The sequence below is a fragment of the Bos grunniens genome, chromosome X, assembly GCF_055505025.1.
Source record: "Bos grunniens cultivar Pamir isolate PY7600 chromosome X, Bosgru_T2T1.0, whole genome shotgun sequence".
Taxonomy (NCBI): Eukaryota; Metazoa; Chordata; class Mammalia; order Artiodactyla; family Bovidae; genus Bos; species Bos grunniens.
In genome coordinates, this window is record NC_141194.1 from 105968388 (window position 1) to 105993377 (window position 24990).

Sequence of the window (24990 nt, forward strand, 5' to 3'; positions counted from 1 at the left end):
CACCTGGGGGCGGGGCGTTAGGCCTGGGAGCCTGGGAGGGCTCCACCCCCGGCGTCGCGCGCCAGGCCGCGTTATCGCTCACGCTCGCCCCGCCCCCGGCTCCCCCGTGGCGGGCTTCGGGCTGCTTCCCCGGAGCCAGCTACGTGTGCGGAGGGGGAAAATGTCCGCTCCCCGATCCGAAGCCTGATTTTAGTGTCTCCCGTCAGCCACTCTCTGCAACCTGTGCCCTGTCCCCACTGCTAGTTAAAACGATTCCTCTGGCGAGTGTCCCTTCAGCGACCCGGGGGGCAGTTCCAAAGGGGGCGGGGCCAACCGCGTCTGAGGCATCCTCATCCGGGCATTCCCCAGATGCCGCAGCCGCCATCTTTGTTTTGTGCTGAAAGTCGCTATTGACGCCCGCGGACGGCCGGGCGAGGGGAAGTGGCAAGATGGCGGCTCCCAGGACGGAGGCGTGGAGGCGCGCTTCGGCAGCAACAGAGCTGGGCACGCCTGTGCCTGACGCGAGCGCAGCCTGACCTCAGGCCGAGCGTGCAGCGGCCCCGGTCCCTTGCCGCGAAGCAGCGCGGAGTTCCTTTAACGGGCCTCGGCCGGGAGGAGAAGCCTGCGAGGGCGGGGTGGGGGGGGGGTGAGAAACAGTGACGTCGCCCGACTCCGCCCCCTCGCCCGACCACCGCTGCCGCCATGTTTAGTTGTTACTTCTTCACACAAGATGGCGGCTCCCAGGGAGGAGGCATGAGCGCCCTGCCGTTACCGCTCCTCCTGCCGTACAGTTGCCACTTCGGGGCCTAACTCTGCCTTTTTGAAGCGGCTCCTGTGGAAAGGAGTCATAAAGAGGAAAGCGAGGATCGGACGCTGCCTTGCGTTTGGTTTGCAGTGGAAGAACTGACCCGGGAGGAAGAGAATAGGGGGGAAGGGGGAGCTAGTCTCAAGATGGCGGCTCCCAGGGCGGCAGGCGCAGCCTGAGCAGTAGAGGCGGACTAAGGGTAGACGCTCGAGACCTCACGAGCCATACGGGCAAGTCTCTGAGCAGCCCTCAAGAACTCAAGCTCGTTTCACTGGCCTCTGGCGCGCCTCTATTCCTTACGAGTGTCGAGGCTGTTAAGGGAGCGGCCTCTACACTAAGCGCTGGGCGGGGAAGCGGGACGGTCTCAAGATGGCGGCTCCCACAATTGTGGTCTGAGCGCCGGCGGGGCTGAGACAACCGCTGCGCTTGTGGCTTCTTTCCACCCGCCCCGGAAGCCGGCCAGTGCAGGGGACTCGGGGGGTGTGGGAACCGGGCCGGGGCTCCGCCATTTCCGGCAGGGGAGGGCTACGACTGAGGAAGGGAGGAGAGAGAGGCGGCTCAAGATGGCGGCTCCCAGGGCCTCCCGCTCGAGCTTGTAAGTGGGAGCTCCCAGGCAAGTAGTCAGGGCGGCGGGACTCGACGGGCTCCAGCTTCTCGGGTCCAGGCGCTTGACAGTTTCAAGAGGCTCTTGACAAGACGCGGTAAGCGAGAAGAAGGGGAAGAGGAGAAGGGAAGGAGAAAATAGTTAAGATGGCGGCCTCCATGGAGCCGTCCACCGCTGTGTGAGGAACAGTTTCTCAGTGAGAGCCACCTTGGACGAAAAGGGGTGTGTGTGAGTGGAATTGGGGGGCTCCCTTCCCACTTGGCGACTCTTCTCCACCGCGCCCTTTCCCGGAACTATGGCTTCGGCCGTGTCACCCGCCAACTCGCCAGCGGTGCTCTTGCAGCCCCGCTGGAAGCGAGTGGTGGGCTGGTCGGGTCCAGTGCCCCGGCCCCGCCACGGCCACCGCGCCGTGGCCATCAAGGAGCTCATCGTGGTGTTTGGCGGCGGCAACGAGGGGATAGTGGACGAGCTGCACGTGTACAACACGGGTGAGTGCAAAGCCCGCTGGGTCCTCGGATCTTTCCCTCCCTTCATCTCCTCCTTCCTCCTTTCCTCCTCCCGTTCTCTCCCTCCTTCCTCTCCTCCCTTCCCCGGCTGCCCTCTTCCCCCCTCCTCCCATTCCCTCCTCCAGCCGCACGGGACTCCCCTCCGAGACCCTTTGCTCTGCATGGCTTGTCTGTTCTGCCCTGCTCTTGTCCCCATCCTGACACCCCTGCTTCTCCTGCCTTCGAAGGGGGTGCCTTTCAGTATTGGAGAGGAACCCTCTAGGCCGGCTGGTGAGGGAGCGGGGGCGGCGCCCGCGGTGGTGACTTCAGATAAGACACCGTTACCCCCGCCAACTAGGCGGGCAGATGCGTCCCTTTGGCGCAGAGTCCCACCCCACCCCACCCCCATGCCTGCTAGGCTCTTCCTCATCTCTGGTGCGCTTTGGGGAGCAGTGACAACTTTTAGATGACAGACGAGTTGGCCGTCTCGAGAAAAGGGGCAGAGTTGACCGGCGTCAATCCTGACCCAGGGACGGGGTGGGCAGGCGGGCGGTGTGCCACGCTGGGGAACTGTCGTCCTGGGGCCCCACAAATCCGACGACGCTGCCGTTCCCCACTTGCAGTGTCGACTCCTGCAGTGTTTCCCTTTCCGTGGCCCGTGGTCTGGATCTGGGGCCTTTGGCTGGAAGAGAGGGATTAGTTGCGGTCATCCCACAGTGGACCGAGGAGGTTACCCTGCCCATTCCCAGGCTGCCCCTAAACCCGAGGCTGGGTTCATTGGGAGGAGTGAGGTGCAGTCGCCTTGGGCCTGTTGTCTGGTACCCCTGTTCAGTCTCTAGAGCTTCGCGGCATCCTCCTGCGGCTCCCTCCCCCATGGTGGCCAGTTGGTACACCTGGTGCCTTCGTGGGCCCCAGCTGCCTGTTGAATGGAGGCTGGCCTGGGGAGAGGGACTGAGCGTTCTCACTGGGGGCAATGGGCCTGGGCACGTTCTGTTCCGGAGCCTGAGAGGCGGAGGTGGGGCTGCTGCAAACCCCCTCCCGGCTCATAGTGTGCTTTTAGGAAGCTCTCCTCCGCAGTTCCAGGTCGCTTTGGGATCAGCCACGGCCAGGGGCTGGCTTCTAACCCTTTCCCCCCACGCCAGCTCATCTGCCAAATGCCTTTGGCTCCCGAGCTGTCCTGTCCCAGGGTTCTGGCGGGCCGGGGTCCTCGGGTCTGGGCACCCCGTGTTCCCCACCCCACCCCACCCCCGCTGCTGCCGCCCCCAGCTCCAAGGTTGCTCTGAGCTAGGCTGTTGGTCCGTGCGCTGAGGATTGGAGCCGAGCTTTCTCTCAGTTCAGTGCTCCTGGCCCGCGCCTCCCCTGAGGCACAGAGTTCAACATGCTCGCGTCTTAAAAGTGGTTGACCCTACGAAGTTGACTTTCCGAGGCTGGTGGGTTGCCGGTGACCCTTCACATTCTGGGTCGGAGCACCTGTTGCCTCTGGGGAGGCTGGGCTGGCTGCTGGAGCTCGGTGCCAGATTGGACAGCTGCGGCGGCAGCGATTAGCCCAGTAAGGGAAGGCTGAGGGGCAGGGCTGTTTTTACAGAAGCCAGGGCGCTCAGCAGAGCCTCCTCAACCCCTCGGACCACCTTCCTTCTTGTAAGGCCTGGAGCAGGTTTCTTGGCAGGGAATGCCAATTTTAGAAAGTAGGCCAGGGGCCTAATTACCATCAGCTCCAAAGGCCACTTCTTCCTGGGGCCTCTGTGTCGACATGCGTGTATTAAACTGAGTTGACCATTTCGGCATTCACTTGTTCCCCTTCTGGAAGGGTACATTGTGTAGTAGTGGGAGCCAGCCTTCCAAAGGGCCTCAGCCCTGGATTCCTCCAGGGTACCAGTTTGGAAAGTGCCCCAAGAACTCCCTCGGCGACTTCTCGCCGCTAGTGGACGCGGGTCCCCGGTCCTCACCGCGTGTTAGTGTTTCCTGTTTGACGGAGCCTCGAGCTTCTGCTGTTCTCAGAGAGCTGGGCTTGGTGTGGCCTCTCTCCCACCAGCCGGGGCACAGATGCCCAGCATCCTTCTTAGGGCATCTTTAGTGCCGCCTTGACAGCTGGCCGCCTGCTTACCTTGTGTCTTAAATGAGGTCAGAGCATATTCTCTAGTTTCTTCTTCTGTAAGAGGAATGCTCAGAAACTCATTGTTCAGAGAGAGTTCCCCGTTGCTAAGACAAAAGACCCTAGGGGGCACGTGCCTGCTTTGCCATCTCAGGCAGCTCAGAGATCGGGGGTGACGGGGCTGGGAGTGGCAGGTGTGCACTGAACTGGAAGGGGGTGCATGAGGAAGTGTGTGTCCTTCCTCCCCAGTGGCCGTGGAACACTTCCCTAGCTTTTGAGAGACCCATCCTCGACCTCAGGGAAGTTTCTGGCAACACCAAAGTGGATCACCCAGGGGCCCTGGCCCTGACACGGTGGGGTGCGCCCTGGTGTGCGGAGGCTGTGGCTGCTGGGCGAAGCAGCGGTTGAGGCAGGTCTGCCTCAGTGGTTCTCCAGCGTCCCCAGCTGATGACGCTGGAAGGAGCCTTGGAAAACGGCTAGTGAAACTTCCTTGTTTTCACACACGCGGACCCTGGGGTCTCAGGCGGGACGTGCTGGGTCCAGGATCACCCTGTTGGCTCTCTTGGCCTTCGGTTTGGTTATCAGGCGCAGGCCCCCGCTTTGGGGACACCTCCCGGGCATGCTCTCCCTGGAGCTAATTGGTTACTAAGTTGAGCTTATCTCCAACCTGTTCACCCTCTGTTCCGGGCCTTTCGCGTTCTCACAGGCACTTCCTGCCCGGCCCCGCCGGTTTCACTTGTTGGGAAGTCCTGTTCAGCCTTCAAGGCCCTGGGTCCCGCGTCACCTCTTCTGAGAATCATCTCCCCCCCTCCGTGCCTCCTAGCACCTGCCACCGCCTCCACCATGCAGGAAGCGGGGCGGTAGGGTGGGGGGCGCTGAGCCACCTCTTCCGGGGTACAGACATCTCTTCCTAGCCCCCCTCCCAGCCGAGAGTGGCAACAAGCCAGAACTGAGCGGGGAGGAGGGACCCGCAGGGGTCGTGCACCACCCACCCCCCTAGATAAGTGAATGAGGGGTGATAGGATTAGGGGACAGCTGCCATCTCAGGGCAGAACCAGGCTTTGGCCCGGAACCTGTGCTGCCTGACAGCATTCTCCTGCCTGGAGTGTTCTAGATCGAGGTCAGCCCCTCCTGGGTGCTGCACAATGAGGTCTTGGGATGTCACCAGTCCCTCTCGCCCAGTCCCTAAATCAGGTGGCAGGTGACCCGACACCTGTGGGCCCGTCCCTTTCCCATGTAGCATCCCCCCCGGCCCTCAGGGAGGCACCTGGCGGTCCCTTTTACTCAGGGACAGGGTTCTCGTCTCCTGTGTCTGTCTGACCCTGTGACCTCTGGTCAGTTACTTCCCCTTTCGGCCTCTGTTCCTGTGTCCAGTTTTTTAAAGTTTGGTGGTTCAGATGGTCAAGCATCCGCCTGCTATGCGGGAGACCCGGGTTCGATCCCTGGGTTGGAAAGATTCCCCCGGAGAAGGAAATGGCAACCTGCTCCAGTACCCTTGCCTGGAAAATCCCATGGACAGAGGAGCCTGGTAGGCTACAGTCCATGGGGTCACAAAGAGTCAGATGCCACAGAGCGACTTCACTTTCTTTTCTTTCCCATGGAAGGAGGTTCAGAGGTCTGTGTCAGCATTTATCCTGGGAACTTGGATGTAGCTCCTTCGGGCACTGCGTGAGCCATCTCCCTCCAGTTTGTGTAGGGCTGAGGGCTCAAGCCTGGAAAGCTGCTGCTCTTCTCGGTTTGTTTTTGCGCCTTGAGAAATGATAAGGCAGACCTCCGGACTCTGGGGCCAGGGTGCATGCTGCAGGCAGGGGAGACGGAGGGGAGTGCTGGGCGTCCCCGAGGCCCAGTGACTCCCCTGAACTGAGGGTGGGACCCACAGCCCGTTCGAAGGATGTGTCCACCTGGGAAGTGGCCAGCCAGGGTACCTTTGTGCCGGGAGGTGGAATGTGCTTTGGGGTGCGGGGGAAGGCGTCTCCCCCCCTTGAGGGTGGCCCTTGAGGGTGACGCCATGGGAGTCCGGTTACCCAGCATGGAGAAGGTGGTAGGAACCGGCCCCTGTCACGCCCTGGGAGGGGCTCCATTGGCGCTCAGGTCCCTGCCCTGTCCACCGTCTCCTTAGTCCCGATTTGGTCGCCCGTGTTTGACCAAAACTGATGGAGGGGCGTGGAGTCAGGTTTGCAGCTGGCTGCTGGTTTGAAGTGTCTGGTGAGAGAGTGCAATGTGTGTTTCAGAGGATAGCCCTTCAAATAACACAGGACAGGAGGAGTCCCTCCAAAGAGGGCAGTGTTTTCCCTGTGACTTTGCCAGGAAGCCCCAGCAAGGCAGGCAAGGGACTGGTTGCCTGGGAGGAGCAGGGATGCCAGGTGGAGCAGGGGCAGTTGGGGAGCTCCACCCTGGCTTGAGGCGGCAGACTTGAGGCAGCTTCCAGGGCTGGGAGGCTGCCCACCACCGCCTCTGCCTGTGTTCTGGAGGAGGGAGCTGTGGACCGTCGCCGGGGAAACCACAGCAGAGCTCGAGCGTGCCCCCACGGCTTTCCTCGGCCTGTACTCGGATTGCTGCCCCTGGGCTGCAGCATTTGCTCTTTCAGCCATTGAGATGTGCAGCCAGCTGTGGGCCTCCAGGAGGGTAGCTTGGGTATTAGATGTTTCTTTCCAAGTCCCCATAGAGTGGCGGGAGGTGGCCCCATCCCCAGAAGCTGACGGATTCTCTTGTCAGTGACTTCCTGCTTATTAAGATGACCGTGATGAGAAGCAGGGTGACTTTGGGGTGGTCTCTGAGGCCAAAGGGTTTGGAAGATGGCTTAGAGGGTCGGCAGTTGGATGCTCAAAGGAAGAAGTCCCACATCCTTGGGTAAAGAGGCGCTGTCTTAGCCTGTCCTTTCTTGGACTGTATTTTGAAGGCTGGTGGGTTTAGGGAGGCAGAGGGGTAGTGGTTTTGGTTCTGGTGGCTCCCAGGGTGTTCTGACTTCTGCTGACTTTTGTCCTCCAGCGACCAATCAGTGGTTCATCCCAGCTGTGAGAGGGGACATCCCTCCTGGGTGTGCAGCCTATGGCTTCGTGTGCGATGGGACACGCCTGCTCGTGTTTGGAGGGATGGTGGAATACGGGAAGTACAGCAACGACCTCTACGAGCTCCAGGTAGTGTCCTGCTTGTCAGAGCCGGGGCAAGCCCTGCGCCACCCAGACCTTCTTACTCCAGTCAGGTGCCCCTTCCCACCCCCAGCAGCCCCTCCGTATGTGGCAAACAACCCAGCTCACCCTTGAGTTAATCACTAAGCCTTGATTTTGCAGGCAAGCCGGTGGGAATGGAAGAGACTGAAAGCAAAGACGCCCAAAAATGGGCCACCTCCGTGTCCTCGGCTTGGGCACAGCTTCTCCCTTGTGGGCAACAAGTGTTACCTGTTTGGGGGTCTGGCCAATGATAGCGAGGACCCCAAGAATAACATTCCGAGGTGAGGCTTTGTCCTGTTCGTGTGGAATCCCATGAAGGCCGGGGTGCTTGCCCACACAGCAGTCAATTTTGCTGTACCAGGTCCCTTTTGTTTGTGAAACAGGAGGGTGGCCCTAGACGCCCTCTAAAGAGCTTTCCAGTGCTGAGGTGTCTTAACTCCCAGGAGGCCTCGTGGGAGGAGGGTTGGTTCTTCCAACCTTGCCTTGTGCTGGTTCCTGCTCCTCAGACCCAGTTTTGAGCTGGTCCTTCTAGGTGCCTGCAGGCTTCATGATGGGTATCTTCCAAGGGCCTTTCTAGAATCTGCAGGTAGTCCTGAGCTGGTGCTCCCTTTTCACCTCGGAGGTCCTCATGTCATGTCCAGCTTCGTGCAGGGCAGCTGAGCACACCCCATCCTGCTGTTCCCCTTCCATTCGCACCCCTCCTTAGGGGTGAGGACAGAGGTAGAAGGATTTGGAGTTCGTGTAGCCTTAGCCCCGATTTGTCTCTCCAGGAGTCTGCCATTCCCCTGTCAAAGCGGGTGGCCTGCCCTAACCTGACCTTTTTTTTCCCAGGTACCTGAATGACTTATACATCCTGGAACTGCGGCCGGGCTCTGGAGTGGTAGCCTGGGACATTCCCATCACTTACGGTGTCCTGCCCCCACCCCGAGAGTCTCACACTGCAGTGGTCTACACTGAGAAAGACAACAAGAAGTCCAAACTGGTGATCTATGGAGGGATGAGTGGCTGCAGGCTGGGGGACCTCTGGACCTTGGATATCGGTACGACGTGGGTGTGGCTGCTCCTGTGGTCTAGGAGTGCAGCTGGTCTGCTGGGCAGCAGGCATGGGGTGTTGTGGTGGGGCTCTTGCAGAGGGGGCATATCCCGCCTAGCACCCTACTTGTGGCTGGGTCAGGATAGGACCTATCTGGGGCTGTCCTCTTTGCCCTGAGCTTGCAGTGTTTAAGAAAGAGCAAGGCTCTGTTGGCCGAGTCTATCTGTTAGCTTGCAGTAGAGTGAGGGAAGAAGGAATGGCCTTTCTAGAATGACGTTGTGTGGGTAAGGTAGCACAAGTCCCTGTCAACTCATCAGTAGTCATGGTGTGCCAGGAGCAGGGCCCCCTGGTCTATCCCAGTCAAGAGGGGTTGCCCAGACGCGGTGAGAACCCTGGGGGCTATTTGGGAAGGTCGACAGGCAAGGAATCAGGAGTTTAGGCTGAAAGGAGTTCAGGCTTTTCACCTGGAGAAGGTGGCCGACTGTACAACTACAGAGGGTTAGGGGTCCTGTAGCGTTGCATCAACGTTCCAGAGAGCGGATTGGGCATAGAATTCCTAGTAGCCCTGGGTCTGTAGATGACGGAGCTGACCGTGGGTGAGTGCCTCTTGAGGAGTGGGAGGTGCTATGGCGCGTCTGGAGGGTATGGCGATGGCTCCTACCCCCACCCCCAGCCCCAGCCCCGGTTCATAGCAGGTGCTCGGGAAAGACCGCTTGGGAAGTGCCAGAGCCTGGTGATCAGGGGGGCTCTCAAGGCCTGTTGGGAGGCCAGGCGTGCAGTTCTTGTGCTGTGTTGATACCTGCTTTCCAGAGCCTTCCCCACATCTGGGACACAGCCTCTGGGTCAGAGGGCATGTGTCCCACCTGGTGTGAATAACCTTCTCTTCCCACTGCTCCACACAGAGACTTTGACATGGAATAAGCCCAGCCTCAGCGGGGTGGCACCTCTTCCTCGAAGTCTCCACTCGGCCACGACCATAGGAAACAAGTGAGTAGCCAGCCGTGGCTTTTTTCTCTTTGTAGCCCCCATCTCCGACCCCCATGGGCTCACAGTTTCGTTCCAGCAATCCCTGAGGCCTGAGGAGACCTCTCTTTGGCTGGGCTGGCGTTCAGCAAGCAGCCTTGTCTTCCCCTTATGACCCTGGGGGACCAAAAAAAAAAGAGGGTAGAGGGACACAGATTGTTCTAGATCCTCTGCAGCCGCAGCTGAGTGTCTTTGTCAATGCCAAGGTCCCAAAGTGAATGTAAGGCTGATGGGGACAGAGTGGAGCTTTGGGTGAGCTACACCGAAGCTACGTGCGCTGGAGGTGACACAGTTCTTGTGAGGGCTGAGCCACCAAGGCAGAGAGGGCCACATTCAGAGCTTTGTGCGTCCCGGGGAGAACTAGAGGACCCAGTGTGTTCAGGACGTTCTGGATGGAAGAGGTGACCTCAAGCTTGGCACCTCGTCCACAATCGTCTCCTACTCTTCCCTCCCTCGTCCCAGAATGTACGTGTTTGGTGGCTGGGTGCCTCTCGTCATGGATGACGTCAAAGTGGCCACACACGAGAAGGAGTGGAAGTGTACCAACACTCTGGCTTGTCTCAACCTGGGTATGGCCTCCTCGGGCTCAGCGCGGCCTGCAGAGGGCTGCGGGAGGCCGGCCCACCTTGGCCTGCGGGCTGTGTTGGGGGCGCAGGGGGCCGAGCTGCTTCTAGGCCGTGCCTCTAGAACTCCGCGAGGCGTAGCCAGTGGTCCAAGCGCCCTGAGGGACGCTCCTTGACGTGTTTTGAATAGGCTCTTCCTCACCGGCGTAACCACGCAGTGCCTCCCTCTCGTCTCCTGTTGGTGGTTTCTCACCCACCCTGCAGGGACCGTGCTATAGATGCGAGCGTTGCCTATAGGTTCCTTAAAAACGGAGCACACAGGATGGCGGCCTGCTCTACGCAGCGCAGTGCCTGGCCCTTGTGTTTTCTCTGTCCCGGAGACCATCCCATCCCCGCAGGGCGAGTGGCTCATTCTTTTGAATTGCGCTCGTGGTGTCAAAACTTGCACCGACGCTGCTCCGTGAGTATCCTTGCACCATTCTCGCCACGTGCAGGTGTATCCGAAGGGGGACAACCTAGAGGTAGCCTTGCCGGCAGGGGGATGTTACCAGACATGCAGATGTCCCTAGCGGTGCTCACCGGGCCGGCAAAGCATACACTCTTCACCAAGCCCAGTAGGTGCTTGACTTCCACAGGCCAGCCCCAGGTCCCCTCCCCTGCCTCACCCTCAACCCTGGCTGCAGCAAAAGGAACATCAAGCTGCCAGGCACCTTCTGGGTTAAGTTTGCCTTTCTCTTATCTTGAGTGAGGGTATGTATTTTTCTTTTCTGAGATCTTCTGTCACGTTTTCCATAACTTGCGTTCCTCTTTGCCCATCTCTTTCTAGAGGCTTTTGTGTTGCTCCATGTGCAAGAAGGGGAACCTTTGACTGTGTTTTTCATGTAGTTTTCCCAGTTTATAGTTCGTGGTTTCTAATTTTGTACAGTCTTTTTGCCATACAGAATTGTATTTTTTTTGTTTTTGTCTTCATCTTACTTTAGTAATCTTGGATGACTTCCTGGTTTTAATTCCCCATCCCTGACAGCAAAAGGCCAAAGAGCCCCTGAGGGTTGTCGGTTCCTCTGTCCCCTGCTGACCTTCACATCCTGTCCTCCCCAGATACCATGGCTTGGGAGACCATCCTGATGGATACGCTGGAAGACAATATTCCCCGGGCCCGTGCTGGCCACTGTGCGGTAGCCATCAATACCCGCCTTTACATTTGGAGTGGGCGTGACGGCTACCGAAAGGCCTGGAATAACCAGGTCTGCTGCAAGGACCTCTGGTACCTGGAAACGGGTAAGGCTAACTGGAGGAGAGCTGCCACACCCACCCCCTAAGTGTCTGCCTTTCCCTCCTCACCAGTGATGCTCTCTTACAGAGAAGCCGCCACCTCCAGCCCGGGTACAGCTGGTGCGAGCCAACACTAACTCCCTGGAGGTGAGCTGGGGGGCCGTGGCAACAGCCGACAGTTACCTTCTGCAGCTCCAGAAATATGACATTCCTGCCACGGCTGCCACTGCCACCTCCCCCACACCCAATCCAGTCCCGTCTGTGCCTGCCAATCCTCCCAAGAGCCCTGCCCCAGCAGCAGCCGCACCTGCCGTGCAGCCGCTGACCCAAGTAGGCATCACGCTCCTGCCCCAGGCTGCTGCCGCGCCCCCGACCACCACCACCATCCAGGTCTTGCCGACGGTGCCTGGCAGCTCAATCTCCGTGCCCGCCGCAGCCAGGACTCAAGGTGAGCCGGGCGCTCGAGGGCAGGAACTGGCTCACCCGGAGGTGGCATGCCTGAGCGGGGGCTGCTAGACCGCACGCCTGGAGGCCGTTAGTGCAGACCGGAGGCTGAGTGCTGCTGTGGGGGCCTGGTCCTGACCCGCGGAGACTGTCCCCAAGCAGTGCTGGAAGGGTGGGAGCTGAAGCCCAAGCAGGTCCTGGAAGTCGCTCACTTCAGCCCCTTCTCTGAGCAGGTGTCCCGGCTGTGCTGAAAGTGACTGGTCCTCAGGCTACCACGGGAACCCCGTTGGTCACCATGCGACCTGCCAGCCAGGCTGGGAAAGCCCCCGTGACTGTGACCTCCCTTCCCGCAGGCGTGCGGATGGTTGTGCCTACACAGAGCGCCCAGGGGACAGTAAGGAGCCAGGGCAGGGCGCGGTGGGATGTTCCTGGTAGTGGCGCATTGGCGGGGTTTGACTCCCACCCTGTGCTACCACCTTTCATCCAAGGCCTGGAAAGTGCTGATGAGGCAATCTCTCATCACTAACTTCAGGATTAGTAAGCTGACACCTCAGAATGGTCTCCTCGCCATCTGATCTCAAGGGCATTTTAAATATGTATTTTCTGAGGGGAGAAGCTAGCCAGCTGGGGTTTGACGTGGGCCTGGTTGATGGTGGGAGTCCAGGTCTGGGGTCAGTAGAGCAGCGCCTGGCTTTCCTCAAAGCCAAGAGGTGCTGCTCCAGGAAGCAGGGATTGGGGCTGCCTCGGGTCTGGTGCTCCCTGTGGGCTCAAGCTCCTTGTGTCCCTTGCAGGTCATTGGCAGCAGCCCGCAGATGAGTGGCATGGCTGCATTGGCAGCCGCGGCTGCTGCCACCCAGAAGATCCCTCCTTCCTCGGCACCCACGGTCCTGAGTGTCCCGGCTGGCACCACTATCGTCAAAACCGTGGCCGTGACGCCGGGCACCACCACGCTCCCAGCCACTGTGAAGGTGGCCTCCTCGCCAGTCATGGTGAGCGTCCCTCGGGGCTGGTTCAGAGCCCACAGCCTTGGGGCCGGGGGCTTCTGGGCACCGTCATTAGACAGTGGTCACTGCTTCTGGCCTTTGGACCAACCATAGAGGATGGAGGTCCATGGTTGGTGCTTGGTGGGGGTTGGGGAATAAGCTGGCAGCCATGGGGGTGTGGCAGTCTTAGACCTGTGGCCCAGTGACCTCCCTTGTTTCGCTAAAGGAGAGGTGAACAAAACTGAGCTTGGTAGACATACACAAATGCACAGGGGCCAGCTCTTCCCCCCACCCACCCACCCACCAGTCTTCTTTGCGATCTTCAGGTGAGCAACCCAGCCACTCGCATGCTGAAGACTGCAGCTGCCCAGGTGGGGACTTCCGTCTCTTCTGCCGCCAACACATCTACCCGTCCCATCATCACCGTACACAAGTCCGGAACCGTGACAGTGGCCCAGCAAGCCCAGGTGGTGACCACAGTGGTGGGTGGGGTTACCAAGACCATCACCCTGGTGAAGAGCCCCATCTCGGTCCCAGGAGGCAGTGCTCTGGTGAGTGACCAGCACCAGGAACGCCCAGCCCAGGCCATGCCCTCGACCGGTCTCTGGATCACTTATTTTGGTGCGCTGTCGTTTCATTTTTAGATTTCCAATCTGGGCAAAGTAATGTCAGTGGTCCAGACCAAACCGGTTCAGACTTCGGCAGTCACAGGCCAGGCATCTACAGGCCCGGTGACTCAGATCATCCAGGTGAGCTCATGGACCCTAGACTAGGACCCTGCCTAGACGAGATTCCATGAGCTTGAGTGGCTCAGAAGGTCCTGTTGCTTGGTTCTGTTACTTGCAGTCTTCAGAATAGTTCAAGCTGTTTGGGCTGGCAATAAATCCTGGCCAGACCAGACTCACCATTAAACTTGCAGTTCTTCTAAAAAATGACAGATACATATGTGTATCACTGACTGACTCTGTTAGACACCTGAAGCTAACACAGTATCGTAGAGCAACCAGACTTCATTTAAAATTCGATGATGACAACAAAGCCACACTTTGTATCCTGGCAGTGACGCCCATTCATCTCAGCCTTCCCCCATTCATTTTCCCCTTACAGACCAAAGGACCCTTGCCAGCCGGGACCATCCTGAAGCTGGTGACGTCTGCAGATGGCAAGCCCACTACTATCATCACAACCACACAGGCCAGCGGGGCAGGGACTAAGCCTACCATCCTGGGCATCAGCAGTGTGTCCCCCAGCACCACCAAGCCCGGCACCACCACTATCATTAAGACCATCCCCATGTCGGCCATCATCACACAGGCGGGCGCCACGGGTAGGGGCCTTCCCCGGTGTGCTGGGGAGAAAGCAGGTGAGGGGGTAGCCAGTGTGCAACATCTTTCCGTTGAGGTTTTTCACTCTGCACTACCCTCTCTTTGCCTCTTGTTTAAGATTTTCCTCTCTGCTGCTCTACCCTCTCTTTGCTTCTTATGTAAGATTTTCCCGTCTGCTCTGCCCTTGGCTTCTTGCTTACGATTTGTCAGGAGGTAGCAAGGATACGGCTGCAGTTCGTACTTCTTTGTTTTAATTGAGGGGCAACAGGCGTAACTATTTGAAAAGAGGGCCCAAGAGAAGCGGGCCCGGGTGGGAGGCCAGCACTGTGGCCTGGCCCTTCCTGAAGCCAGGATGCCCCCCTCTCCTCTAGGCGTGACTAGCAGTGCCGGCATCAAGTCACCCATCACCATTATCACCACCAAGGTGATGACTTCTGGAACTGGAGCCCCCGCCAAAATCATCACGGCTGTTCCCAAAATCGCTACGGGTCACGGGCAGCAAGGAGTGACCCAGGTGAGGTGTGCCTGGCCCTGTCTTCCCTGAGGGTCCAGCCTGGGACCGCAGCAGGCCACCTGGAGCCTGGGAGGGGCAGCACAGGGTCTGTTCTGGCCAGCCCCCAAGTGACAGGGGCCCTTTTCTCCGGTTTTCCAGGTGGTGCTGAAGGGCGCACCTGGCCAGCCAGGCACCATCCTCCGCACCGTGCCTATGGGGGGCGTCCGCCTGGTCACCCCTGTTACCGTCTCTGCTGTCAAGCCTGCTGTCACCACACTGGTTGTCAAGGGCACCACAGGTATGGAGGCCTCGGGGTGCGGGGCTGCAAGGGCAGTGTCGGGGTGTACCCTGGCCCCACTCACCTGGGGAGAACAGCCGCACCAGCTGCTGACCGCCTGCCCCTGCCCTTCCCCGCCTCAGGCGTCACGACCCTGGGCACGGTGACAGGCACCGTCTCCACCAGCCTGGCCGGAGCCGGGGGCCATAGCACCAGCGCCTCACTGGCCACACCCATCACCACGTTGGGCACCATCGCCACCCTCTCAAGCCAGGTGATCAACCCCACTGCCATCACTGTGTCTGCGGCGCAGACGACGCTGACAGCGGCCGCTGGGCTCACCACACCCACCATAACCATGCAGGTAGGGCAGTCGGAGCTGCAGTGTGCCGCCGGGCCCTTGGTTTCCCTCCCACATGTGGAACCCGTAGGATGGTTACCCTGGAGGTGCATAATCGCGATTTTTAGTCACTGCCTGCTAGTCTGTCGGGTTGAGATGATGTATCTCAGCCGTGTTTAGCATTTGAGCACTAGGTTTTTGCATCTTGAGCTGAATTCCTGGTGAAGTGGTGAAGCTGGCCTTGGCACAGCACGGGGTCAGCCAGGTTTCCCCCCACCCCCGCCCGACCGAAGACTTGCCCCAGCCTAGGCCCTGCTCTTCCACCTCTTCCTGGTTCCTTTTTTCTGGTCCCTGAGCCAGTCAGTGTCTTGGAGTGAGGGTGAGCAGGTCCTAGACTTGCCAGGGTTTTTGCTTTAGCTGCCAAGTCGCTGATCCCAGGGGGAACTGCAGGTAGGTGGCAGGGGCAGACACGGGAGGATGGGCAGCAGCACTAACTCCCTGTGTGCCCTCTCCCCAGCCTGTCTCCCAGCCTACCCAGGTGACTCTGATAACGGCCCCCAGCGGGGTGGAGGCCCAGCCTGTGCACGACCTCCCAGTGTCCATTCTGGCCTCCCCTACTACAGAACAGCCCACGGCCACGGTCACCATCGCTGATTCGGGCCAGGGTGATGTGCAGCCCGGCACCGTGACCCTGGTGTGCTCCAACCCGCCGTGCGAAACCCACGAGACGGGCACCACCAATACAGCCACCACCACCGTCGTCGCTAATCTGGGGGGGCACCCCCAGCCCACCCAAGTGCAGTTTGTCTGCGACAGACAGGAGGCCACTGCTGCTCTCGTGACCTCCACGGTGGGCCAGCCGAATGGCAGTGTAGTTCGTGTCTGCTCCAACCCGCCGTGTGAAACCCACGAGACCGGCACCACCAGTACAGCTACCACCGCCATGTCTGGCATCGGAGGCGGGCCGCGGCGAGACATCCGGCTCGCCTGCGCGGCCACCACCATTCCCACCGTGGTCCGGGTCAGCGTGACTGCCGGGGCGTCAGAGGGAGCTCAGGTTTCCATCAAGCCCGCATGCCAGACCCGTCAGACCAGTGCAACCAGCACCACCATGACTGTGATGGCCACCGGGGCCCCGTGCTCGGCCGGCCCACTCCTCAGACCAAGCGTGGCCCTCGAGGCCGCTGGCCGCGGTGCCACTCTCTTGCAGCTGGGGCCACTGAGTGCCCAAGTCAGGCCCGGTGGCGAGGAAAGGTCCCTTGCCGGCCTGGGCCCGCTGGTGTCTGTGGGGCGCCAGCTGGAAGTGCATCACACGCACACGACCAACACGCCCACTGTGGCCCGCTCCGCCATGGGTGCCGGGGAGCCCCACGAGCTGCTGGGGGCCCCCACACTTGTGTACGAGAGCTCAGCCAGCGCCTCTGTGACTGCCGCGGCCCTGGAGGCACTGCTGTGCCCCTCGGCCGCCGTGACCCAGGTCTGCTCCAACCCCCCGTGTGAGACCCACGAGACGGGCACCACCCACACACCCACCACGGCCACATCCGGAGGGGCTGCAGGCCAGCCAGAGGGCGGGCAGCAGCCTCCTGCCAGCCGGCCCTGTGAGACGCACCAGACCGCTTCCACTGGCACGACCATGTCCGTCAGCTTGGGCGCCCTGCTCCCGGATGCCGCCCCCTCCCACAGGACCCTGGAGTCCAGCCTGGAGGTGGCAGTGCCACCCGCAGTCGCCCCTCAGGCCGGTGCTTCGTTGCTCACTCCTTTCCCGACGCAAAGGGTGTGCTCCAACCCACCCTGTGAGACGCATGAGACAGGCACTACGCACACGGCCACCACTGTCACCTCCAACATGAGTTCCAACCAAGGTAGGTGGACGCAACCAGCTGGGTCCCCATGGGCTCCCAGGCCCAGGGCTCACCGAGAGGCCCACAGTTCAGTTCTGTGGAACCCAGTTGCTCGTTACAGGCAGGTCTTCCAGGCAACCGTGTTTCCTGGTGGCAGAGCTGGGTGGTAGCCCTGCTAGAGGAGGGCCTGTCACCCCACTCTCTGCTTGTCCCACCAGACCCCCCACCGCCTGCCGGCGACCAGGGAGAGGTGGAGAGCACCCAGGGCGACAGTGTGAATATCGCCAGTTCCAGTCCCATCACGACAACAGTGTCCTCCACGCTGACGCGGGCCGTGACCACCGTGACACAGTCCACGCCAGTCCCAGGCCCTTCGGTGCCGGTAAGAGCCCAGGAGGGTCCCTGTGACCTGGTGTGCCTGGGCCCATGTTGTTCCTGAACTGGACAACAGGTGGTGCTGTTGCTCCAGGCACGTGCCGCTCCTGGCTCCTTTTCCAGACCATAAAAGGGCAGTTTATCGCCTGACAGGGCAGGGCACAGGAGGCCCCAGTCCTTGGTGGGTGTCCTATGGGTGATTTTATTGTTGTAGCTGGTTCTTGTGGCTCATCACTTGGCTATGGCGTGGCACAGCAGGAGTTGGGCCCCTTTTGTGAGACCAAGGGGTCTCTCTGGGGATGGGTTAAAATGGGCCGGCAGGTCAGGGGTCTCACTTTCTTTTGCCATGCGCCCTGCTGCTCAGTGACCTACTGTTCCTGTCTGTCAAGCAGGGTTGTGGCAACCCATTGAGAATGCAGATCCCGGCCTACAGGGAGAGATGAAGGCCTGCCTGGTTTCGGTCTTCCTCTCCTCCCCTCTGACAGGGGCTTCTCTCCCTTTCTAGAAGATCTCATCTGTGACTGAGACTGCCCCAGGGGCTCTGACCACCGAAGTCCCCATCCCGGCCACGATTACAGTGACCATAGCCAACACAGAAACTTCTGACATGCCCTTCTCTGCTGTTGACATCCTGCAGCCCCCAGAGGAGCTCCAGGCCTCTCCAGGGCCACGCCAGCAGCTTCCACCACGGCAGCTCCTGCAGCCTGCCTCCGCGCCCTTGGTGGGGGACTCCGCCGAGGTCCTGTCAGCCTCCCAGAGCCCTGAGCTCCAGGCCGCCGTGGATCTGAGCAGTACAGGGGACCCGTCTTCAGGCCAGGAGCCTGCCAGCTCGGCTGTGGTGGCCACCGTGGTGGTCCAGCCACCGCCGCCCACCCAGTCCGAAGTAGACCAGTTGTCCCTCCCCCAAGAGCTGATGGCCGAAGCCCAGGCGGGCACCACCACCCTCATGGTGACAGGGCTCACCCCAGAGGAGCTGGCAGTGACTGCTGCTGCTGAAGCGGCCGCGCAGGCTGCAGCCACAGAGGAGGCCCAGGCCCTGGCCATACAGGCCGTGCTCCAGGCCGCACAGCAGGCTGTCATGGGTAGGTGCTGCACGTAGGCCATCTGGCTCAGCAGGCTGTCCTCACTTGAGGCCGGGGGGTAGCCCTGAGGGAGGGACAGCCTGCTCAGGGGTAACGAACCGCGCTTCGGGTGCCTCCCTCCAGGTGACTTGAGCAAAGGGAGCTTGTTTGCCACCAGGATGGCACAGTACGGCCTAACCGGGATGGGGGCTGACTTTGGTATGCAGGCAGGAGGCGGGTCTTGCCAGGGGGAGGGCAGAGGAGAGGTCTGGGGGACAGGCTCTGAGAGCTTGTGTCTACGGATCCTGCCCGTCGCTCTGAGGGCAGTGGTGGTGGGAAGCCGGGGCTGGCGTCCCTCCTGAGTCATTGTCTTCTGCCCCTGGAGCAGGCACCGGGGAGCCCATGGATACTTCAGAGGCGGCCGCAGCGGTGACACAGGCAGAGTTGAGCCACCTGTCGGCCGAGGGCCAGGAAGGCCAGGCGACCACTATCCCCATCGTGCTGACGCAGCAGGAGCTGGCTGCCCTGGTCCAGCAGCAGCAGCTCCAGGAAGCACAGGCCCAGCAGCAGCAGCACCACCTGCCCACGGAAGCACTGGCCCCGGCTGACAGCCTCAATGACCCGACCATCGAGAGCAACTGCCTCAATGAGCTGGCCGGGGCTGTGCCCAGCACCGTGAGCCTGCTGCCCCCCACAGCCACTGAGAGTACGTGGGGCCCTGCCTGGCCATGGGAGGGTTGGCCTGCAGCCTTGCTCCCCTGGGGAAGTCAGTTGACTGGGGAAGAAAGTCTTGTGAGTGGGGTCCCAGGTCCCTCGGGGTAGAAACGGGCCCGGTCGTGTAGCCCGGGGGAGGGGCTCCTGTGCAGAAGCCCGGTCTCTGGGGCCTTTGCTGCTGACACCTTGTTTTCCTTCCCAGGCCTGGCCCCGTCCAACACATTTGTGGCCCCCCAGCCGGTCGTTGTGGCCAGCCCCGCGAAGCTGCAGGCCGCAGCCACCCTGACGGAAGTGGCCAATGGCATTGAGTCCCTGGGTGTGGTGAGTCTGGAGTGATGAGGTGAAGCGGGCTAATGGATCCAGACTCGGAGGGTGTCCTGATCTCTTCTCCCTCTCTGCCTGCCAGAAGCCAGACCTGCCACCGCCACCTAGCAAAGCTCCTGTAAAGAAGGAGAACCAGTGGTTTGACGTGGGGGTCATTAAGGGTACCAATGTGATGGTGACACACTATTTCCTGCCACCCGAAGATGCTGTCCCGACTGATGTATGTATCCCTGGGAGCCAACACCCTCAGGTGGGCAGGGATTTGTGAATCTAAGGGATGCTCTCTGTGTCTCAGGGCTGACCCCTCCTCACCCCTCCCCCTTGCAGCCTTTGAAGCAGTGGCAAAGCTCAGCCCTGGCCCCCCTTGCCCTGGCCCCCTTGGTCATGATGGGGCTGCCATGGCCGCCCTTTGCCCACCCCACCGTCCCCGTGGTGGAAAAGTGCTCCACTGATTCCTGCAGCCCTGTCGGTGGGATTCATGTCACTCTCATCTCTCCTGTTCGCCTGATCTGTCCCTGTAGGATGACTCGGGCACCGTGCCCGACTACAACCAGCTAAAGAAGCAGGAGCTGCAGCCAGGCACTGCCTATAAGTTCCGCGTCGCCGGGATCAATGCCTGCGGCCGGGGGCCCTTCAGTGAGATCTCAGCCTTTAAAACGTGTCTGCCTGGCTTCCCAGGGGCCCCGTGTGCCATTAAAATCAGCAAAGTGAGTCTTGTGAAATCAGCCTCTGTCCTCAGCTAAGCCCGTGCTTGTGGGGCTTTCTTCTTTGCTGGGCTGGGCAGGGGTGATTTGGGAAGGGCCCCTGAGATGTAGGCAGAGTCCGGTGGGTCTGGGCTGAAGCTTCTGGTCCTGTCTCTGACACTGCGTGAGCCGTGACTAACATGCTCATTTACCTAATCCTCTAATGCCTAAACTCCCTGACGAGGTCTGGGCCTGTGGTTCTCTCCATTTTTTGGATGGGGAGACTGAAGCACCAAGAGGCTAAATAACAAGACATTTGTTAGGTGACAGAACAGGTCTAGGAAAGTGTTTGGTGTCCTGGTTCATTTTGCCATTATGTCAGGCTGCCTTCCAGGTGGGGGCAGACGAAGCCATCTCTTTGGAGCTCCTTGAGCTCTGTTGTGAAATAGGTTTGTTGTGTTAGGAGAGGGGTGAAGAAGGAACTGTCAGTTCTGAAAGCTTCGACTCAAGTCTAGGTTCTCTGTCCTCTGATGGGCATGGGAGGAATAAGTCACAGAGGCCGAAGACAGCCCCCTCGGTCTCTGCTTTCTCTGTTCCAGAGTCCAGACGGTGCTCACCTCACCTGGGAGCCACCCTCTGTGACCTCCGGCAAGATCATCGAGTACTCAGTGTACCTGGCCATCCAGAGCGCGCAGGCCGGTGGTGAGACCAAGAGCTCGACCCCGGCGCAGCTGGCCTTCATGCGGGTGTACTGCGGGCCCAGCCCCTCCTGCCTCGTGCAGTCCTCCAGCCTCTCCAACGCCCACATCGACTACACCACCAAGCCCGCCATCATCTTCCGCATTGCTGCCCGCAATGAGAAGGGCTACGGCCCAGCCACCCAAGTCAGGTGGTTGCAAGGTGGGTGTGTGTGGGGCTCACTCTGGAGAGGGATAGCTCTTGCCAGCTGCTGGCCTGGTGAGCTTGACCCTCTGGAGTGGGTGGATCCCTCACCTTGCCTGGTGCTGTGGAGAAAGCTCCTTGGGGGGCTGTTGGAGGGGAGTGGGCACGGGAAGGGCCAACAGGACCTGGAGGTGGGGGGTGGGTGCCCAGGCTTCGGGCTGCTCTGTCAGTCGGGGGGAAAACAGTAGAGGCCTCTAAGCTGTGTCCAGAATGGCCCTGGGGGGTTGCATGCAGGTGGCCAGGACCCTGGGGCACATGCCCATGGGAGGGGCTGGCACACTCGGTGCCTAGCTGCACTGTGCTGGGCGACGTCGGGGCTGCCCGCCCACTCCCCCTTCTCTGCTTTCAGAAACCAGTAAAGACAGCTCTGGCGCCAAGCCGGCCAGCAAGCGGCCCATGTCGTCTCCAGAAATGTAAGCAGGGGGTGCCTTTCCAAGAGCCTTCTGGGGCCGGGAGTAGGCGGACCCTGAGAGTAAGGAGCAGTGGGGACAGCCGGGCCCTGCTTCTCCTGAAACGCGGGGGGCCGCCCAGCCTAGGGGGCAGCCGGAGCCCTGGCCGAGTCCCACTCGCTTCGCCACGCAGACCCACGCTGATCCTGTCTTTTTTTGCCTTTGCCTCTCATCTTCCAAGGAAATCCGCGCCAAAGAAATCGAAGGCAGACGGTCAGTGAGAGGCAGCTGCCCGGCGCCTGGCTTCTTCTCCAGCCTCCCCTCTGCTTCAGGACCGCCGCCCGCCCCGCCCCGCCCCGCCCCGCCCACCCCACCCGCCTGGCGCGCACTCCACCCTCACGAGCCAGCAGCTGCCCTCCTCTCCCTTTCCTCTCTCTGTTTTTACAAGAATCTTGAGAAAGCACATTTTACAATGGCTGTGGGGAGGGGGGCGGTGGGGGAGCGGAAGGCAGATGCTAAAGAGCGAGCGAGGGAGCGGGCGCCCCCCCTTCCTCCAGGGAGCCCTCAAGCGAGAGACCTAAATGCACCGGAGCAGATGGAAAGCCCACCTCCTCCAAAGTCTGCACACCTCTCGCTGTTGCCCTTGGCTCCAGGAATCAGCCAAGGCCCGAGGAGTTGAGGGGGGGAGCTTGTAGAAGCACCTCCGGCCCCCTTCCCTGCCTCTAGTCTCAGAGGCTTGGGGGGCACCCCCCCCCACTCCGAACCGGGTATCTGTCTGGTTCTATTTTCTTTTGTGACCTTAGCATTTCTTGCCACGTGACGCCCGCCTGCCCTTTTGGTTTATCCAACCCTGCCCTGCCTGGCAGTCCCATGGGAAGCTGACACGTTTTCTCAGAGGCCTTCGTTCTCCCATCCCGTTCTCCCTCCCCTCCTCTTACCATTCAGAGAAGAAAAAGCGAGGGGCGGAGAAGGAGCCCCGTGGTGGCCTGAGCAGTGTTCTATGAAAACCTCCCAACGCCCACCTGGGGCCTCGAGGAGCCCTCCCACCAAGCCCGGCTTCGACCTCTCTGGGGTCGGGGTTAGGGGCCACATCACCAACTGCTGCATTTGTTGTATTTTTTTTAAGTTGAAATGGATGAAGTTAACAGTTTTATTGTAATTTTAGTCTTAGCGTGTGGGGTTTTGTCCCTTTTTTTGTTGTTGTTATTAGTTGTGTACAGAATGTGGATCTTTTTCTGTTTGTTTGTTTGTTTGTTTTTTTTTTTAACTTTTCTCCTTGGCGAAGCCTTGGCAGGGATCTTTCTGGACGAAAAAGTGAGGGGCAGCCAGGGCAAGACTATGGCATTTTCCCTGTGGGCCTGGTGTCTGCTGCCCAGTGCGATTTCCTTCTTTCTGGCCCCTGCCCTGTGCCCCGCTGCCTGTCCCCAGGCCTCTGGGATGATGGAGGGTGAGTGGTCAAATCTTGCCCCCCTCATGGGCCATGGCTCCAACACTTAGAGGCTTGAGCTTGAGAGTCCTCTAGAGCCCAGAGTCAGACTTCCTGAGGACGATGGTGCAAAGGCGTGGGCACGACCCGATACCCAGTCCTGGGTCCGTGGCCCTCTCCGTGACCCCCAGGCTCCCTCCCTGGCATAAGCGCTTAGAGCATCCAACACACACAGCCGCCGCTTCCTGCGGCCACCCTCTCTGGGCAGGGATGGCACACATTGGACAGGAACCCAGCCTCTGAGGCTGCCTGGGATGACAAGTCATGCGGTACCATCGACGCTACGAAGTTGGGCTCGGCTCTGCTGGGAGCGGCTAGTCCAGTGCCAGCTCTGCCTCATGTCCAAGGTTTTTAGCAAGGAGTGAGACTTGCGAGCAAGTCACACTGAAGGATTTGAACCGAACAGCCGGTCTTCAAAGCCCCTTCCTCTGCCCTAGAGATGCAACTGGGGCTGGGAAGACCCCAGCCTCTGCAGACCCCTGCCCCTAGCCCCCACCCTCTGGGGCCTCTGTTGTATTATAGTATATTTCGCTGTGGAAAACGTCACGTTTAGTCACCTTGGAGCCCACCGCCTGATCCCATTGTCTTCCCCCCAGCCCAATTCCTGAGCGCCCTCTGATCTCTGTTTCTGGAAACAGTACGCCCATTCATTATTGTAGAGTAACCCTTGTGACTCAATATTACCATAGTGCGATGTCGTTTTGTGCTATTTTGAACAATTAAAAGACTTTTTGAAATAACAACCTGCTGTCGCTGTGTCCGAGACTCCCACGGGAGGAGGCGGGAAGCTGGGCCCTGCAGGGCTCACAAACCACCGTCTTCCGTCTGGGAGATTCTTGCTCCCAGAATTGTGCTTCCCATCACCTCCCACAGCTCAAAAGTGCTGCGAGCTGTGGCCTTGGCAGCGAGCTGGTCTAGGACTGGGTTCCCCCTGGAAGATCCCACGATGGCAGCCAGAATGCAGGTCACAGGCCAAAGGGGCTCACTGGACAGCTGCTGCTGACTCTGTGGAGGCCATGTCACCTCCCTCTTCTCCCTCATTAGAGGACAGGGGACAACCACCACGCTCCTTGGACTGAGAGCTCACAGCCCCTAGGACAGACCAGCATCACTGGAGGGACGCACCTGTGATCAGGGGGCGCTGCTGGAGTAACTCCTGGCCTGGCTCTTTGTGCACATGGGCCAGGGTCCCCAACTAAACAATCACACTGTCGGGTTGCGGTGCCAAGGCTAAGATCGTGGTGTAGCCAGGGGCAGGCAAGCAGTATCAGTCCTCAGTGCCAACCAGGACAAAGGGCCAAAAAAGCCAAGTGGGGTGGCCAGGGTGTCTGGCTACCTTGGTGCCAGACAATACAGAGAGGACCAGTGAGGGTACTGCCCTGCTACACGGATGGGGCTCGGACACTCCTCTGGTACCAAAATCCAGCAGGTAGGGATGGAAAGTGGTCAACGCAGTTTGGGAAAAAAAACTACAGACAGAATTTAAAATTCAAGTTTTAAAGATGGGACTGGGGGACTCAAGACCTCAGATAAAGCGCCCTGTTCCTCAGAGCCACATCACGTTTATTTAGTGTCTTGGCAAACAGGAATTATCTGCTGTGCTCCGATGAAGTCAGCCTCCTGTGTCCCTGGTCATGTCTCCCATTTTATTGATTACCTTAAACTACCTCTGTTACTTTCTTGTACAAGGGGTATCACCTAGCTGGAGGCCACAGACACGCATATGCCTCGGGAAAACATCTTGGTGTGTGCACAAGCAGCCTTCTGAACTTGTGCTGACCCAGCATTCCAAGGTCCACACTATGTTTTTCCTTAGCTTAGCAGGGCATGACGACCCCAACTCATCAACCTGATGTACTTTTATTTGGGTTATGCTGTATTGCTATATTTTATTCTTTGCCCATGGGGTTTTTCTCATGACTTAGAGCAACAGGTGGCTGACTATTAACCCCTGCACCTCTCCACTCAGGGCACACCATGGCACCTCACCCCAGCACATGCTCCTCTGTCCCTGGTCTCCTCTCTGTTGGAATCATGGAGTCTTGTGAACATGGGGTCCTGTCGGTCCCTCGCCATGCCAACTCTGACCTGACTCAGAGCCCAGGCACCTCATGCCTCTGGGGGGCCCCTGGGCGGGGGGGGGGGGGTGGTGGCGGGCAGAGGCCCAGGGAGAGCAGTGGGCACATGTCCTTCAGGCTACAGCAGGGGGGGCAATGTCCAGGGGTGGGAGGACGTGGGCCAACTGTAGGGCAGAGAGTCCACCTGAGGGACTCCGGAGAGAAGT

At 59.9% G+C, this 24990-nt stretch overlaps 1 protein-coding gene across 19 annotated transcripts; it reads left to right on the forward strand.

Annotated features, from left to right (window-relative positions):
- Nucleotides 1-538: 538 nt before the first annotated feature.
- HCFC1 (host cell factor C1) lies at nt 539-23449 on the forward strand. Of its 19 annotated transcripts, none has more exons than XM_086389524.1 (27): nt 539-1876; nt 6954-7102; nt 7256-7416; nt 7967-8175; nt 9071-9155; nt 9654-9760; nt 10853-11032; nt 11115-11474; nt 11704-11864; nt 12262-12459; nt 12780-13004; nt 13098-13202; nt 13561-13816; nt 14150-14292; nt 14431-14569; nt 14692-14912; nt 15406-16753; nt 16951-17114; nt 17613-18189; nt 18313-18387; nt 18554-18874; nt 19085-19203; nt 19289-19426; nt 19728-19913; nt 20489-20789; nt 21181-21244; nt 21462-23449. In XM_086389524.1, exons 1-27 carry the CDS (start codon nt 1684-1686, stop codon nt 21499-21501), a joined length of 6225 nt encoding a protein of 2074 aa, XP_086245650.1. In that variant the 5' UTR covers nt 539-1683; the 3' UTR covers nt 21502-23449. The 19 variants fall into 19 exon arrangements, with proteins under 19 accessions (XP_086245650.1, XP_086245652.1, XP_086245651.1 ...); XM_086389526.1 differs by having other exon boundaries at nt 19292-19426; XM_086389525.1 differs by having other exon boundaries at nt 18557-18874.
- The last annotated feature ends 1541 nt before the right edge of the window (nt 23450-24990 follow it).

Coding starts and splice junctions, on each gene's coding strand:
- HCFC1 (XM_086389524.1), top strand. CDS start 1,684: ATGGCTTCGGCCGTGTCACCCGCCAACTCGCCAGCGGTGCTCTTGCAG. Junction 18,388..18,553: donor CGGGATGGGGGCTGACTTTG/GTATGCAGGCAG, acceptor CTGCCCCTGGAG/CAGGCACCGGGGAGCCCATG. Junction 21,245..21,461: donor CCCATGTCGTCTCCAGAAAT/GTAAGCAGGGGG, acceptor TCATCTTCCAAG/GAAATCCGCGCCAAAGAAAT.